This window comes from Calonectris borealis, chromosome 17 (assembly GCF_964195595.1).
Source record: "Calonectris borealis chromosome 17, bCalBor7.hap1.2, whole genome shotgun sequence".
NCBI lineage: Eukaryota > Metazoa > Chordata > Aves > Procellariiformes > Procellariidae > Calonectris > Calonectris borealis.
In genome coordinates, this window is record NC_134328.1 from 15,628,121 (window position 1) to 15,641,833 (window position 13,713).

Sequence of the window (13,713 nt, forward strand, 5' to 3'; positions counted from 1 at the left end):
AAGCCCAGCTGTGTGGCTCCTGGGAAGGATGCTGGGCATCCACATGCCCTGGATTAGAGGAACAGATCTGGGCAGGGGTAATGGGGGACAAATAAATAATATAAACGTGAGCAGCTCCAGTGGTGGTGCAGCCATTGGCCAGCAGACAACTGAGAACCGCATTAAGACAAAACCAGTGATCTGAACCTCTCGTCCAAAGGGCTGAACAGGACAAAGAAATCACTGCATGCCCTCTGGAATAAGTCCTTTCTTCAGATTACAGAGGCAAGTTCTGCTGTTCGTGTTGCCCTCCTGCCTACATCAGCTGCCCTGCCTTTCTGCTCCGGAGCAGCCAGAGAAAATTGCCAGGCTATAATCAAGGTATTTTTCAAGTGACTCAGACCGTTAAATAAATGTGAAGGTCATTGGCTGTTTTCTCCCCTCCTTTTTCTAAAATCCATCTTTATACAGATCGATATCTGTGAAGATTGAAGGAGAAAACAGTCTGTGGGAGGCAAACCTTATCTGCTTGGAAGCAGGGCAAGAACATGATGCTCCCCAGCAGCGTTTTATTAAGAAGCAAGATTTATCATCACAGGCCAAGGTTGGCTTCTCTTTCATTCTTCAGCCGCCTCCTTCCTTTCAGTGACTCTCATTTCTTCCCAGTACAGCAAGAGGGTGAGTGGCAAATAAAGCTCAGCACCTGACACATCCATTCCCCTACATTTTAAAGGAATTTTCTCCTTGCACGGCACAGGACTGAACTTTCACCCCATCAGCTGGAACAGGCGGTTTCTGGTTACTGGAAATCTTGGAAATGAAAGGAATGGGAAAGGTTCTTGCTTTCTTTTTTTCTTTCCCACCCCGCCTCATTTACCTGGTATGACTGAGATTCAGCCAGTTTTGAGATTCAGCCAGTTTGATCAAAATTCCCATTCTGCAGGCAATGTGGTGAAGAGCCTATTTAAGATTTACTCTTAAAAAACCCCCATAATGTGGCAGATAAAATTCCTAAATGCTGCTGAACTTTGTGTTAGCGATCCAGTGGTTGGCTTTTTTTCCTCCCTTCTCCAAGATAAGCCTCAGCTGCTGGGGAGCAGCAGGAGCCTTCCCCATGTCCCCGTGCTGTCCCCGTGCCTCAGCGCACGGGGTGCTCTGCTGTCGGAGGAGGCAGTCTGAGATGCAGTGGGGAAATGGGATTGCTGAAGAGCTCGTATTTCTGCAGGACCAGTGGTATTTACTTCCACCTTTGCAAAAATCCAACCCGTTACAACAGCTTCTCTTGCATTTTGGATGAAACCACCTTGCCCACTTTGTACCCTAGAAACCTGCAGAAATTCGATTTGCAAAAAACCCTATGTCTATTCCTCTCTCAGCCATCCCATTTCTATAGCAAACACCCTATCAATACCCATCACATAGCATCTCCTTCAAAGACCAGCTTCAGCCTCCCAACCCCCCTCCAGGAAGAGACGAAGTAAATCAGCTCTCCGGCTGGTCCCGAAGGCTTCCACGCTGCAGTGGAAGATGAATTGCACCATTGCCTTTTATGACTAATGCAGAGTAATCATACTAAGACTTTACAAAGTGCCATACATCTTCAAAGAGCTGTATGTCCATTAGCTAAATAGCATTGCTCAACACAGGAAAGCAAGCAATACTGCAAGATGGGGAAGAGGAGTACATATTTTCCTCCCTTTGAAATACAACTGAATCTATGTGGGAGCTTAATTCCTTTTTCATAGGACAGTGTCACAAGTCTTTGGATACAGCTGAGATGAGCACAACCCCCGTAATCTGCAGGACACAACGCAAGTGAGAGAAGGCAGGACCAGATTACCACCACTGCACTAATAAATATCCCAAATTAACCAAATGATGCACTATGGGCTCTGGAAATAAAGCTCCTGCACCCTCTGCTGGGGAGTGGGTCATGGATGCACAGCCTGGCACGCCACCGCTGTCCTGGTCGCACACTGCCCTTTCACAGGCGATTAATCTAAAAGTGTTTATTTTACCAGGGAAATACGAGCAGGGCTGTGGCTGAGCTGCCCTTGCAGGGTCAGAGGGGTCCGTGCGCTCGAAGAGGCACGTTGGTCAGTCGGTCAGCACTGGGACCATCCTGCTTCACCTCTCCTTTATTTCTCCCTTATTTTGAGGACAAAGAACCCAGACTGATTCTCTTACTTCCTTTCCTCAAATCTCCCCACTCAAGCCCAAGTGAGGACCGGTGCAAATGGGACATCTGACGTTTCAGCGTAGCGATGGGCAGTGCGGATGCGGTGGCAGTGGCAGACACGTGTGTGCCCAGCTCTGCCGCTCCCGAGGGATTCACACACCCACCCAGACCTCTGCAGACACTCAGCTTTGCCATGTGCCGCCAGCAGACGAACGGGCTGGAGCAGGAGAAGACCTGATGTGCAGGTGGCCCTCACACCACCCTGACTCATGCCAGGAACCCTTCATCCCTCAATTTAGAAAGAGCCAACTTTTTAAAAGACCTAATCTTTTCATTGCTGACACTAGGAAACTTTCTTGTTACCTAAGAGTGAAAATCAGGACAGACCTGTGCATACCCCAGACCTGAGCCCCTGCTCTGGGACACCCTCCCTGGACTGATGCACCCCCCAGTTCACTGACGGACGTGCAGCTGGACCTGCAGGAGCTGCAGCACGATCGGGGGCATCGAGGCACCCACAGCAAAACCAGATGTGAAACTCAGCTGGGGGAGACAAGACAGGATCTGCCCCCACCCCAGCCTTTCCTGCCGTGCTGAACTAGAAAGCCTGCAGACCCCAGAGGAGAAGGAACTTTTGAATAATATATTCAATGCTATCAATAAATCATGGAATAAAATCGAAATGGTTTTCTTCTCCTACCACCCTCAGCTTGAAGGGCAAGAGGCCAGGAGACATTAATACTTGAGTCTTTGGTAGTTGCCCACCCGGCAGCTTTGCGCACTTCACGGAATACCCCCTTCCTTACAAGAAGACATGTTTTACCTTATTTAGGAAACCAGTCTCAATGAATCCCTTTCTTTTTGCCAACAATACTGTTTCCACTCTACAAACAGCAAGAGTGAGACATCCTAAGGGAGACCTCCTAAAACTGGGGAAGACCCCAGACTTTGCCTGTGTTCTTCCCTTATTTAGGAGAAATGAAATTCAGAGGCTTTGCACTGCGGAGCTGGGGTTGTGGGCACAGCCTCTGTGTGTGCTCAATTCTGGGAGCAATCTCCTGCTTCTCCCCAGAAAAAACAGCACTGGCTGGTCATAAGGGATGCTTACCTGGGAGCCCCCAGAAATTCCACTGTGTTTGCCCAGTTGGTGCTTAGCTATAAATACCGAGCAGGGAGGTGGCTTTCTGGACTCCGAAGGACCCAGAAATTCAGCTGGAAAAGGGAACAAGTCAGTCTGCTCCCATTTAGGTGATGCTCTGCAGCACCAACGCGGTGCTCGGCAGCGTGTTCGCTCTGCCATCTAGGGTCCAGGCTCCGCGGCGGGCTGCACGCCTCCAGCAAGCCTGCCTTCCTCGCAAAGAGGAGCTCTGACTTTTCTGCAGGATGGACTGGAGAGGAAATTTCAGCTTCGAGCCCCTCTGGAGGCAGTTCATGCAATGCATGCAATACATATGCGCACCAATGTGCTGCTTGGGGTTGAGTTAATGCAAAGGGTTTTGAAGCAGTGCCACTGCCTGGATCTTTGGGAGAGGGAGATCCGGAGGTATCACCACCTCTTTTGGTCATGTCACTACTGAGCAGCAGCTGTTTTGCCTGAGATTACTTTTTAATTTACTATTTCAAACCCTCTCCACCCAAGGAAAATGTGCCTCCATGTGTTTGCTCCAGCAAAGCTCCTTTTCTGCATAGGAGGGTGCTGGGATTACGTGGTGCACCAGCTCTCCCAGTTAATCTATCATGCCTTGGTGTGTACTGCTGTTCGGTTTAACCACTTAATTAAAACTGTCTTGATTGATTTATATTCACTGGCTCCTGCATGCTCTGATTTCAGTAAAAGCTTCAGCTGAGTCAGGAGAAGGCAAAGAATAAAATCACATTTTAGCATTTGTCTTCTAAAGAAGAAATCAGGACCCAAAAAGACACGGAGACGATGTTTGATCTTAGTGCGGAGAACCAGCCCCAAACCTGTGCACTGCTTTTGTGATTAAAAAGGAATTAAGCAGAGAGCTACAAAAATTAAAGAAATGCCAGATCCACAGAAACCTCACATCAGTGCTGACCAGTGGCAGAGGGAGACAAAGAAACAGCAAGGATTTCTACTCATTTTTGATACTAGAAAGTTGGAGTGATAAAGTGCGTCAGTGCATCTAAAACTTTTGTTCAATAAATCATCAGGAAATGTGTAATTGATAGGTCTGGTCGTGGGGGAGAACCTGGGGCTGATTCAACTGAAGCTGAGAAATCTCTGAAAGCCAAAGGGGAAAGAGGTGCTCGGGGGCTTTGTTTGGTTTATTTAGCGTCTAAGTTCAATGGTTTAAAGAGTAATCTCACTGGCTTTTCAGTTGTATCCAAAAATCTCCTCTCTCCATCTCTGACTTGCCTCCTGTTAACAGTCCTTCAAGGGCAAGGAGATAAAACACTTGCTTTTGAGTTTTGTGTGAAAAATCTCATGTTCCATTATTCACCGAATTCCTTATCCACGCCAAATTACATAATCTTTTAAAGTGTGTCCCATGCCCTCTTCCTCTTCCTTCCACTTCATTTTTTGTCTGTCTTTCTGTTTAGCTATGTATTATTAACTTCCTTACACAAAAAGAGAGCGACCATCTTGCTGAAAAAGGTTTCTCTTTCCAGAAAAAATGCTTTATGCCCAAAACCACCATTAGGTTACAGGAGAGAGCTGCCAAGAGCGTAACAAGGGTAAATGATACCCCAGAGCAGTGCGGAGTAGCGTTAAATGGATCGGAGAGATTTCATTCATGGTTCTGCCACTGAGTTATTGCAGAGTTTCGGAAAGGAAAAAGGTTTCTGCCCACCCAGGGCTGGAAACGCAAATGCTGGAGTTGGGTGTTATTGAGATCAAAAGCTGGAGCTGGCTTTTTTTCACTTTGGACTGAGAAGGTCCAAGTGTCTTAAATTGGGTGCCCAAAAGTAGGACTGAGATTTTACAACCTGAGTCTTCCTCTTGTAACAACTCCTGCTTACCCCTCCAGTCAATAAGGAAGAAATGGTTCATTTTCAAGGACAGTGTATGGTTTAATTAGTCAGCGAACAAGGCACAGAAATACCCAGACTGGGATTCTGCTTAGGAACAGAGCTTGGCAGAGTTTTTGGCAATGAGTTCATCCTGCAGAAGTTCATACCCTGCCACTGCATGTACATCTTCAATCCCAAATAACCCTGCTCTTTCAGGAAAACAACTTTTACTTTATTCCTAAACCAGCTGCTTTTGCCCGGTTGGGGTCAGCGGGCTGTAAACTCGCATGGGAGTGTCCCCGAGTTACCGCAATGCTGTTTTGTTATCACAGCTCCTCAGGACCCAGTTCCTGGCACCCCGATAGACCATGCGGTAAAAAGCACAGAGGGTAAAATATTCCTGCCCAGAGAATTTGAATAAAAATCATTTTCCCTTGAGGAGCTTTAGCTGTGAGAAGACCTGGTAGATATGTTCCTATGATAGCCAGGGCAATTGCAAGCCTAAGGAATTTGGGTGGTTTGTATTTATATGAATTTCTTCTAAGGCTCCAGCATTTACTTCTGCTCCACAAAAGGGACATTTACCACACTGCAGGGGAAAGGGTCCTCCTGATTTTCCCTCTGGACCAGACCGTCAGGGCAGTTGAGGCCAATTGCCAAGAAAAAGCAATGCCTCCCCCTGCGTGGTCTCCCCTGTTGGCTTGGCGAACGTGGGAGCAAGGACTGCAGGTCTGCAGGGCTCGGCTCCGCTCTGGCACAGCAGGTACCACGTCTGGCTCCACCAGCACCCCTCTTTGGGTGGCAGGGGCACCTGCAGGACAGCGTGTGGATGCACCACACGCCAACACATGAGCCTGTTCAGATGACAGGGGAATGTGATTTAGCAAGCTGAGAATTTTCCTGCTTATCTCACTGGCGTGAAACATAATGAGATAAAATATAACGATGTTATTTAAGTACACCTTAATCTGCTGTACCCATTGCGAAACATTCGCACCTGGCCTTCTTTAATAGCTTTGGGGAGGACGGGAGCTGCTGAAGGCTTCGAGCCAAGTCATCTGGTACAACCAGGCGGCTGCTGTGCCTGAAGCAAACTGTTCATCCTGCCAAGCCTCCTTCACTGCCTTGTCCAAATGACTGGCAGGCTTTTTAAAATCCAGGCACTGGTTCATCTAGATTCTGGTACTTCATCTTTCTGGAAAAAATATCAGTGTGGAGGGAGGGATTTTACTTTTTCCTTTTCTCTTGCAAAATGGAACTGCTGTTTCATCAGCCAACCTCTCTATGGAAAATACTGTCAGTCCATCCACTTCGCTCCGAGAGCTCTCCAAAATCCAGCACGCGCTTTCTCAATTTAGGACTGGTGCCTGGTAAGCAAGATAACTTGTGGGACAGATAAGGGTCCCTCTCCAGTGCCATTCCTTGGCTCTGAGCCCATTTCGATGACACCAGCCTCAATTTTTAGCACGGTGATAAGGAGCTGGCACGGGGGCCGAAGAGCTTCGGTAACCATCCTTTATCTGTCAGGATGCGGCTGATGTCTAATTAAGAAAATCAATATTATTAAAGGACTCTGAAGGGACAGTGTCCTTGTAACTGAGGGCACTTGAGATTTCTGAGCTTGGTTTTATACATCAGAAAGAAAAACATTGTTTAACATTAGAAATAAGAAAGGGAGGTGTGAAGGTTTAATGCCAGGAAGGGTCAGGCCCTCACTCACCATCTCGTTCCTCTTCATCAGCCGTTAAATATGTCCCCAACACACCAAGAAATCACCAGAAATAAACAAACAAGTGAACAGAAGAAGTGCAAAGAAAAATAAATGTGTATTTCATCTCATGAAGGTTAAATCTCTGGTATTTTTACTGAATGCAAATTTTCCATTCTGATGCTTTGAGGCTTAAAGTAATGATTGTGATTATTTAATTTTCCCTTCCAATTACAACCGTCGCTGTGGTTTTTAGTATCACACATATACAGTTTTGCAGCTGCCACAGTCATTCATGTGAAGGTACACGCTGTATCATGCTCAACGCTTCGGTGGAAAAGTCTGGGCTACGTTGCTCTTTTGCGGTGCTAATGTAAAACCATCTGTGACTGTGTCATTCCGCTTCCAGCTATTCCCTTAGAAAACTACAGGTCATTCCCTTGGCATCTGTCCCTATAAAATGTACATTGCACAAAGTCGTGATTGAAATGTACAGAGGAAATTACACATTCACCAAAAAAAAAAAAAAAAGTCCGATTGCTATTTTACAAGAGAAAGTGTGTACCATTCAATACATACAAAACGTTTTAAAATTGTACATAAGTACCAAAGGCATTATGAGAGATTCTTTGGAGATGAAACGAAAGTGCAAAAAAGCCAAGGCAACGGAGCAAATTAAAGGAAGCAAAGCAGCAGCTGTCTTTGCTTTCTAAAGGACAACCAAACTTTCATGCTCAGCTGAGCCTCAGATTTTTACGAGCGGGAGGCGAGGGCGTGTAGCACCTGCGCTCGCGCCAAGCGAGAACGGCCTGTCCCGGTGTGAAACTCACCTCTGAGCTCACCGTCAGGACAAAGGCATGAACCATTTTTAGTCTAGTTAAGGCCAAATGAGCCAGATCCTGTTATAAACTGTGATAGCGTCAAGGTATCTCGGGGAAATGGCCACACGCTCCGGCAATGGAAGTCACCTTTGCTTAGAAACACACTTGGGACTGAAGTGGCTCTTACAACCGATAACTTTGGACCTAGAGATGAATTTCAGGCCAATGCAAAAATCTGATTACTACTTTTTCAATGGCATCCAGCAGTATTTAACTGGAAAAGTTAGCTCTTCGTGCCTTTGTTTGATTTAGATTAAACACTGAAGGATAAGTTCTACCCAATATAGATCTTGCATCTGTGAAAATATGGGCAAAATTAAATCCTAGAGGATAATTCATTTGATGAGCTTGGTGAAACCTCTGTATAAAGGCAATCAGAGTCTGGGGGCTGACCTGCTTGTACAATCAGATTTATTGATTACAACTTTGTCATTTCTTTCATAAATCTAAGATCAAAAATGGGCTTTTGATGACTGTTTTCCTAAATGTCTTTTAACTGAGGGCTTTTTTAAATATGTAGGCAAAGGTAAGAGCAGGACCCACAGGGCAGCAGGACCTCTGCCCGGGCAGCAGCCCGTACCGAAGGGGGAAGCAATGCCGGGATTGCGGGAGACCATGGCACTGCCCATCAGCCAGCACCGCTGCCGTCGGGGTCACAGCACGTAAAGCCTTTGCCCTTGGCTCTCCGATGGCGTAGGACAACGGATTGGCCCCACGACTAGGAACGGGCTTTTTGGTTTGGACTTGGAATTGGCACTGGCCGCTATATTCTTTTGTTTGAAAAGAAGCCAAAGAAATTATCATTTAAAGCAACTGCATCACTCTGCTGCGTGGCCTGTGCTGCCTTCAGAAGTGGGATTTCCCCTTGGGATGGCAGTTACACATCAATCCCCTTTGCAAATCTTCCTTTTTGATAGAAATGCATTATTGAAATAGTCTTTTGTTTTGGTTTTACCCACTCTCCCACCTCCAAAAAAAGAACTATTTTTTTTTCCCCGTGCATCTCATGTGCAGATTTATCTGTTTTAAAGCATGTGTGTGCATGTGTTTGTATACACATGCACGTACAGCAACACGTATATGCATGTACTCAAACAACATGCACACGCTTTTGCAGTCAAAGTTGTGTTGTCCTTTTATCTTGCAGGTTATGACAAAGATAAATTGTGAACTTCATTCAATCTGTACAGAATTTACAGTTCCGATGAATAGCAATGAAGAATACATAGAAATACAGTAGTTGATAAGTATTTTTGGGCTGTGTGTGTTTGTTTTGCCAAGGTATTTTTTAAGAAATATTGCAGAAGCAATCTCAATTATTTTAGCTTCCTGATAAAATCTGTTTAAGAAGCATTCGAATACAGTGTATTTCTTAACAAAACAGGATCTTCATTTTTCTCTTTTCCCAATTATGTTGAGTCACATCACAAACAAGGCAGGTAACACTTTGTTTGGTGTCTGTTCAACATACACACGCTTATTACATGGAGTGATACCTATCAGCATTTGGCATGTAATGTGCAATCTGTATGCAGTATATGTGGATAGTGTGCCAAAGTGACACTAAGCAAGATAAATTTCATAAATACAATGTCTATACTGGAGAAACAGGAATATAGTTTTAGTGTGTGGAGCATTGCTGTATAAGAACAGTGGCACCCGCCTATATGAATTACTGATAAAAGAATAAAACATTTATAAGAATAATTTATTGAATCTCCTAAAGCATTTGATATACCACACAGCAACTGCAACTATGTTTAAAATCTGCTCTTGATTTAAAATAACAAAATCTCTGTCATTTATCAGCTATATCTTGTTTTGCCTCGGCGTTCCTGAAAGTCTCAGCTTCTCTACCCCGTGCGGGAATTTTTTGAGAAAAAGTGAAGAAACTTCAAATTTTAGGGTTTGGGTAGTGGGGAAGAGTAACCAGCACAGAATGGTCCCCATCCTGCCTGCTGACAGGAGCACAGGATATCTTCAGCTCCAGGGAAGATGCTGGACCAGTGTGGATAAGCAGGCAGGACAGAAAAGACCTGTCACCAGCTTTGATGACTCCTCCTCAGGTCATCAGCCAGGCTGAACCATCTACAGAGATGCTAAAGGACTGAGCTCTCTATACCCACATCTGTAATAAATCCCTTTTATGACCATCACTGCATATGTGAAATACTGGGTCATGGCCACTGTGTTGGTCAGGTTTAAGGGATTACCATGAAATGCTGCTTCTACTTTTAACGGGAGGTGCCCACGGCACGCTAAAATAAGGAAGCATTTTCTCATCTTGGCTTGCAAAGCTTGTGCCAACCTTTTCTTGTGTGCAGTGGGAAGGAGAGAGCATGTCCCCAGGTCCACAGTCATCAGTGTCAAATGGAGCTGAAGTTCCAGGGGAGGCTTCACCAGCAGAGTGACATTCAGCCTTGGTTTTGGGCCAAAACCATCCAAACTGGAGATTTCGGCATGGATTCTATCTAAAACCATTAACCCTGCCCTAAAATTATAGGTGTAGCTGCAGGTGACATCTAGCCTGAGTTTGGCACTGAGTTTTGGAAAGCTTGCAGTTAGCTCAAGTTTCTCAGGACTAGGCAAACAGATGCTGCTTGAACAATTCATCTGCGGCTGTATTTACAGGATTATGAGAGGGCAAGACGCTTCCAGCTTTGGAAATAGCACGGCTTGGACCAGCTGCTTTCTGTTTCTCCCCATTATCAAGCTGGAGCCTGGCAGGCAAAGCCACATGCGTGGACCGCTGGAGGGGACTGGGGTCTTGAAGCAGCTCTTGCTTCAGGGAGCAAAAGCATCAACGCTGTTAGAGTCTGTAAGCTCTTCTCTGAGACATTCAGCTTGACAAGAAAACCAGAACCAAACCCTCATCCCTGTTTCACTGCGATCAGCTGAAGCCAAGGGACAAACCCTTCCACGGCGCTGTACAGAGGGGCAAAATCCATCCCCGCGCTGAAAGGCTCCAGCAGAACAAACCAGGGATGTGTTGAGGTCACAGTGGCTCAATGAGGAAGCAAATAAATTGCCAATAAAAAGCAAAACTGTCATGCTAACAAAACATGAAGGCTCCCTGGTGCATCTAGTGATGCCAGGCTAAAAGCAAGTCTCAGAGCGGAGTTCTGGCATTACATCTTCACTTGTATATAGTCTGGACAAGGAAGGTGAGGATACGGGACCAGTGTCAAACTAGATTATGGCAGCAGCGCTAAGAGATACAAGAGACTGCAAACACCAGCAAGGTGGGCAAACCCTGAAGGCCTCATGACAGTCTGGTATTACAGGAAGAACAGTGGCAAAATATTTATGGAGATATGAAGGTAACTCAGTCCCTCTCTGTAAGGAGAGTAAGAGATGCTTCCACAAGGAATGGATATGGCACAGCTGCAGGGTCCTCCAGACCCCCAAGGGCTGTAGACAAGGGTGGGGGGCTTCCAAAGTTTGGGAGTCCCATTCCCCTCTGCCCCTCGCGCTGGGCTGCAGGCACGAACGCACGTGCACGCCAGAGCTGGATGCAGGCGAGAGGACCCTACGGGAATTAAAACAGAAACATGGCAAGTCCCACATGGGTGGGTTCAAACGGCACCTCCTAAATAAAGACCAGGCCTCCACCCTTGGCACTGCCTGCCTTGTTCTGCCTGCTCCTCCAAACCCTCAGACAGGGTTACCTGGGATGCTCTTCTTCAGAGGCACCTGGGTGGGAAGGAGGTTGTTTTACACTGCCAACACAAGTCGTATCTTTCTCTCCCCATGTACGCATTTCAAGGAACCACAAACGTGGTACAAACGTGGTTTCTTTACCCCTTAGTTACAAGCAGCAGAAGCGGAGCTCGTGCATGCTGTACCAGAGGGATGGGGCAATGATCAGTCGCAGCATGACAGAAGCTTGGTACATCAACGTTACCTACAGAAGCACCGCAGCACCCTACGCGATGGGTCACTGGGAGGACGGCCTCTCCCAAAAATGATGCTTTTGGCAATGTTACCTTGTCAGGTACTACAGCAATCTGGGAGCGCAGATACAGCTGGAGCGTATTGCTGTCTACTCATCTCAGGCTGCATGCAGTAGCAGGCAAAATTGAGAGTGCAGTCAGTGGGATAGTCCGGAAAGCACATTCATACGTTAAAAAGGACCCGGCTGCTCCTCCTGCAGCAGCCGCTCCTTGCTGCTACCTAAATTGTAAGCGTGATTAATACTGTATCAAAAGGCGTGTAAGCCCTCTCCCTCTAGACACGACTATAAGGCAAGCAGTATTGTGTCACTGGGGCATCAAACACTACGATATACTAAAGAAGATTCCTACACATTATTATTATCCTTATTATTAAAAAAAACCCCTATTGTTATTGTTAAAAAAACAACCAACCCACACCCTTGCTCTAAGCAGGTTTTGCTCTGTGACGCAGAAAAGTCGGGGCATTTGTGTGCTAAAAGCAAGAGTTCGCTTTCACACCGCTGAGCAGCAGTGACCACGCGGGGCTCGGAGGGGGCTGCCGCCCTCACCCCCCTGCCACGGCCCTCCATGTCGCAGCCTCAATGTTACTTGCAGGTGAAGGAGCTTTTGTATCCGATTTCCTTGTTTCTGGTTCACGAAAAGGAAGCTGATGAAAACAGAAGATGCTGACCTACGATGGAGAGCGGGTGAGAGAGGATGCGGGCGCGTGGGCGTGGGTCGGAGGACCGCAGGCGTGCTGGGAAGAAAGGGATGGAGGCTCAGGGCTCGCTCAACCTGAGGGTTCACACGAGCGTGGATGGAGAAACAGAAATCCTTAGCCTGCTCCTGGGCTTCTTGACATTCCCAATAAAACACTCACTGCTAAGGGTCTTTATACAGGATAACTCTTGGGCAAATTCCTTAGGAATTTCAGTTTTTCCTTGGAATACTTTCATTTTGTTTTTAGCAATAATGTTGCTGTGACCATAGTGGTCTGAGGATATAAGGGAAATGAGATTTGCAGTAGCTCCCTCTTGAGAAAAATATAAGTAAACGTGTTTTGTTTTCTCTTGGGTAACTGTTAGGAAGGGGAGCATTTGTATCTGAGGTGATGCTCTGGCTTCTCAGGTAGATTATACAAACTTGTTCTAAAAATTCACATAATTTAAAATTTTAAAAATCAATTAAAAGTGTAAAAATACACCTATTTACCTGTAAATAGCAATGACCCTGCAGGATTTATTTGGATCTATTAAGCAGCATTTGAAATAAAATACATTTTAGAAAACCTGATCTATCACATAGTCTGTCTAAAGAAATATAACGGCTTTCTGAGCTGGACAAGAGGTTTGTTTTCAGTGAGTTCCTTGACATTTCTGTTTTAAAAATTATTAATAAGAAAATGAGTCAACAAGGAAATTCACATACAAAATCTGCACTTGAGTAACATTAAAGTCCCTTCCCAAATGTTGGGAAATTCGATTTATGGCTAGTGCTCTGTTCCTATGTCTCGGGGTCACGTTATGAAAGGCCACCTGCACAGAGATTGCAACATCTCCTGTTCGGAGACGTGAACTCGTGAGACAGCTTGAACTCACGCTTGGACTTGAAGCACCCAAAAACTGACCATGGCTTCAGTCTCAGGGATTGCTCCATCCCGCAGGTGGGGCCATTTGCAGTATTTCTCTCCAGACCTAGACCCAGATTCTGAAAAAAAAAGTCAAAAATTTTCTTGGAGACCAGATCCCAGACCCTGGCCCAAGGCCACGGCTTCACATTCAGCACAGACGCAGCTGGAAACCAGGCTCTGTGCACACAGCCGCGCGTGGGCACGGGCACCCCAGAGCAGTTCGAGATGGCCTGCTGGAAATTTGGCTTTCACGTCTTATTCAGCTCTCCTTGGTCTCCTCTGTCCACACTTGACATTGTCTAAAACCTGTTTCTGTCTTCCAAAAAATACAGAACCAGACTTGGGAGGAACAGGGGAGCAAAGATCAGCCCGAGAGAGGCTCAGCAGAGGGACAAAGTTTGCCTGTCCAACCTTTCAAAGGTCTT

At 46.1% G+C, this 13,713-nt stretch overlaps 1 protein-coding gene across 1 annotated transcript in view; it reads right to left on the minus strand.

Moving 5' to 3' along the window:
• Nucleotides 1–845: 845 nt before the first annotated feature.
• Nucleotides 846–13,713, minus strand: part of PCMTD2 (protein-L-isoaspartate (D-aspartate) O-methyltransferase domain containing 2) — a 201,532-nt gene continuing 188,664 nt past the window's right edge. The window contains exon 24 of the mRNA XM_075166741.1: nt 846–856. Within this exon, the coding sequence (XP_075022842.1) occupies nt 853–856 (4 nt within the window). The 3' untranslated portion in view covers nt 846–852. The remainder of the gene's footprint in view (nt 857–13,713) is intronic.